The sequence below is a fragment of the Phalaenopsis equestris genome, unplaced genomic scaffold (assembly GCF_001263595.1).
Source record: "Phalaenopsis equestris unplaced genomic scaffold, ASM126359v1 Scaffold233225, whole genome shotgun sequence".
Taxonomy (NCBI): domain Eukaryota; kingdom Viridiplantae; phylum Streptophyta; class Magnoliopsida; order Asparagales; family Orchidaceae; genus Phalaenopsis; species Phalaenopsis equestris.
The window spans coordinates 26,393-29,562 of record NW_018251178.1 but is presented as its reverse complement, the minus strand read 5'-3'; the positions used below and the strand labels follow the sequence as shown (position 1 = coordinate 29,562).

General features: G+C 39.7%; 1 protein-coding gene across 1 annotated transcript; it reads left to right on the top strand.

Moving 5' to 3' along the window:
- The first annotated feature begins 1,600 nt into the window (after nt 1–1,600).
- LOC110038600 lies at nt 1,601–2,023 on the top strand. Its single transcript, XM_020743478.1, has one exon. It carries the CDS (start codon nt 1,601–1,603, stop codon nt 2,021–2,023), a length of 423 nt encoding a protein of 140 aa, XP_020599137.1.
- The last annotated feature ends 1,147 nt before the right edge of the window (nt 2,024–3,170 follow it).

Below are 3,170 nucleotides of genomic sequence, written 5' to 3'. Positions count from 1 at the left end.
TACATGGTGGGCAGCCCGGCCATCTCCAACAGCAGAGGGTCTACATCAATGCATCATTATCTTAGCTTTAAAATAACAAAGCCATAGGAATTCGAGGTCGTTTGCCTAGTGCAACATAAATCCTCAAACATATCTTTTAGGCATTTGTACAATCCTGTTGTATAATCTAAGCCCTAAACTTGCCTTAGGATTCCGAGGTTGTCATTCGTTATGACCTAAATCCTCACATCTTCAAGGTTATTTGTGCTGATTGCTTCACACAAATGAAAATTGCAGGATGAAACATCTAAATGATCTCTCCTAAGTTGAAACCAAATAATAGGATAGCTTAGGAAGTCACCGAAGTTCTCCTTCGAATCTGTGACATCCTCTAGTGTTTCCTCCTTTGGACTCCAAAATAAAATGTTCCAAATTTGAACCAATCCCCCTTCACACTTCTTAGTCCGATATCTTTGAAATGTCCTTACCATTTGAACTCCTTGAAGATAATTTTTCCTAGATTTCTATCGAGAGTATTCTTAGGTAACTTCAGTTATCTAAGATGTAATTAACTATAGGGGCTTGCCCCTATAGGAAGCTTATCCCGAACCCAGCACAATATAAAATTCTTGTGTTCATCCTTCGAGATAGATACAGGATTTGAGATAAAGTGCTCTTTCATCTAAACTATGAAAATTATGGGGTCAGTTTGACTTCATCTTTTTCAAAACTAAATTTTTTTTAACGTCCTTCCGAAGCGGGCAACGGGATTTCAATTCTGATGGCCGACAGCTTCTTACGGGCAAACTCCACACCAAAAATACTGCCGACAGCTTCTTACGGACAAACTCCACACCAAAAATAGTGCCGACACGTGCCAAGGAAGCAGATGCCATGTTTGCTTTGATTCATGAAGAAGTTTACGATCCAAATATGAAGGAAACTTCCACTAGTCTGTCGATTACAGAGGACGAGCCAAAAACATTTACAGAGTCTGCATTTTCAGGGATCCCCGATTAGCTTTGTGTAGGATGTCCCATGTGTAATGCAGAAATTTTAAGGAGAACTTGATCAATGGGAGCCTTCATAGAATGCCCATAGTGTAACACCCTCCACTTGAAGAGTTACGAGACGTTAAAGAATATATAGCTGCCAGCATGAAGTTCAGAAATGCAAACCACCCAGAGGTCGAGCCAAAAATACCATAGTTTACATTGCCACCACCATCATGGATTCCTCCAGTGGATGAGATAGAGGAGTGACCTTGACATCCTTAGAGGATCCCTACAGCAGAGTTATAAAGGATGAGCAGGGTTCGGAAGCAACAGTTTGAGTACTATGAGGAAATTCAAGGAAAATTCATTAATACCCTAGAAGGATTGGAACTACACACTGGAGTATTCTCAGAAAATGATGAAAGAAAGATTTTGGACTGTGTTTTCGATCTCAGAGACAGAGGCCAAGCCGGATTACTGGGGAAGAAGACATATGCTGAGCCACAGAAGTGGATGCTGGGAAAAGGCAGAATTTCTATCCAATGTGGATGCCGCTATAATTTTGTTAAGGACAGGGGGAAACCCCCCCCCCCCCCAATATTTTAAGGTATGACGAGGTGGATCCCATGTCGTCCATGAAAAAGCGCATGATTAAGGGAATGGTAAGATGGAGCGTACTGCCAGCGGATTGCATCCTGAATAGTTGCATCATCAACATCTACAAGGAAGGGGACTACATACCTCCCCACATCGATCACCACGACTTTGTCAGACCATTTTGTATTTTCATGAGCAAGGGCAACATCATATTTGGAAAGGAGATATATTTTGTTGGACTCAGCGAGTTCAGAGGTTCAGTTACAATTCCACTACCAGTTGGTTCAGTGTTGATTCTGAAAGGAAATGGAGCAGACCTGGCAAAACACTACATTCCTAGAGTGCCATGGCACAAAGTCTTGGTTACATTGAGAAGAATGGATCACAGTAAGATACCATACGGATTCCAGTCAGATCTAGAATTGGAGGAGTTGCGCCTGTATGAGTTATGAGATAGTTGTACCTCTTATTGCACGTGAAACAAACTCTTGTCCCGAAGTGTAGCTTAGAAGGTTAGCTTGATCACCAGTTTACCCTACAGGATGGATAGACAGATAGACAGATGTCACTCTTTTGTACTGCAATAGAGCAGTAGATATGATATATGATGTTTCAGATGTACTCAGCTGTTGCCTTTTGATAATTCCAGCATGATCAGTTGTACATCATATTTGAAGTATAATTAATGAAGTTTCTTTCAAGATTTCAGCATGTTTGTCGATTTGCCATTTTGTGCGTTTGATGAAAAGCTACATGACCACGTATTGGTTATAAATTATAAAAAATACGATACAAAGAAAGTCTAATAATAAAATTAAAATTCAAAATTGAAATATTAATTGAAGAAAATCAAATTTAAAAAGATATCCTAGAAAAAAAAATGATAATGAAGATAACAAGAAAGTGATAAAAATGATAAGCTAATTCATCTTGAATTTGAAGTTCCACACTTTGAACTTCCGTAGCACAAATTCCACCATCTACATGATTTTTTTCACAATCCCACGGAGTTTCACACTCTTCACAAAATTTCACAAATCTTTCCTCACCACTATCAATCTTGAAGTTCCACATGTTCATAAACTCTGCACCACAAATTCTCTACACTCTTCTTGCAATGTTCTCAGAGTCAGTACCAAAATTTTGATTCACTTCCGCTACCTCTTGCGTTGGATGTGAGTCCCGGAGCTTTCCTTCCCAATATAGCTCGTCACCTCTTAGGTTGGATGTGAGTTCCTGTGCTTTCCTTCCTAATGTGGCACTAATCTTTGAGTAAGTATAAGACCACCTTAGATGGAGTAAGGCATCTTATTTTGATCCTTCGAGATCGGTCTAAAGCCACTTTAAATAGAGTAAGACATCTGATTCTCTACACAAATCTTCGAGATAGGTATAAGACTACCTTTGATGGACTAAGGCATCCTACTCTCATCCTTCAAGGTCGGTCTAAGGCTACCTTAAATGGAGTAAGGCATATGATTCTCTACACAAATTTTCACAAGATAGGTATAAGGACACCTTAAATGGAGTAAGGCATCCTATTCTCATCCCGCGAGATTGGTCTAAGGCCACCTTAAATGTAGTAAGACATCTGATTCC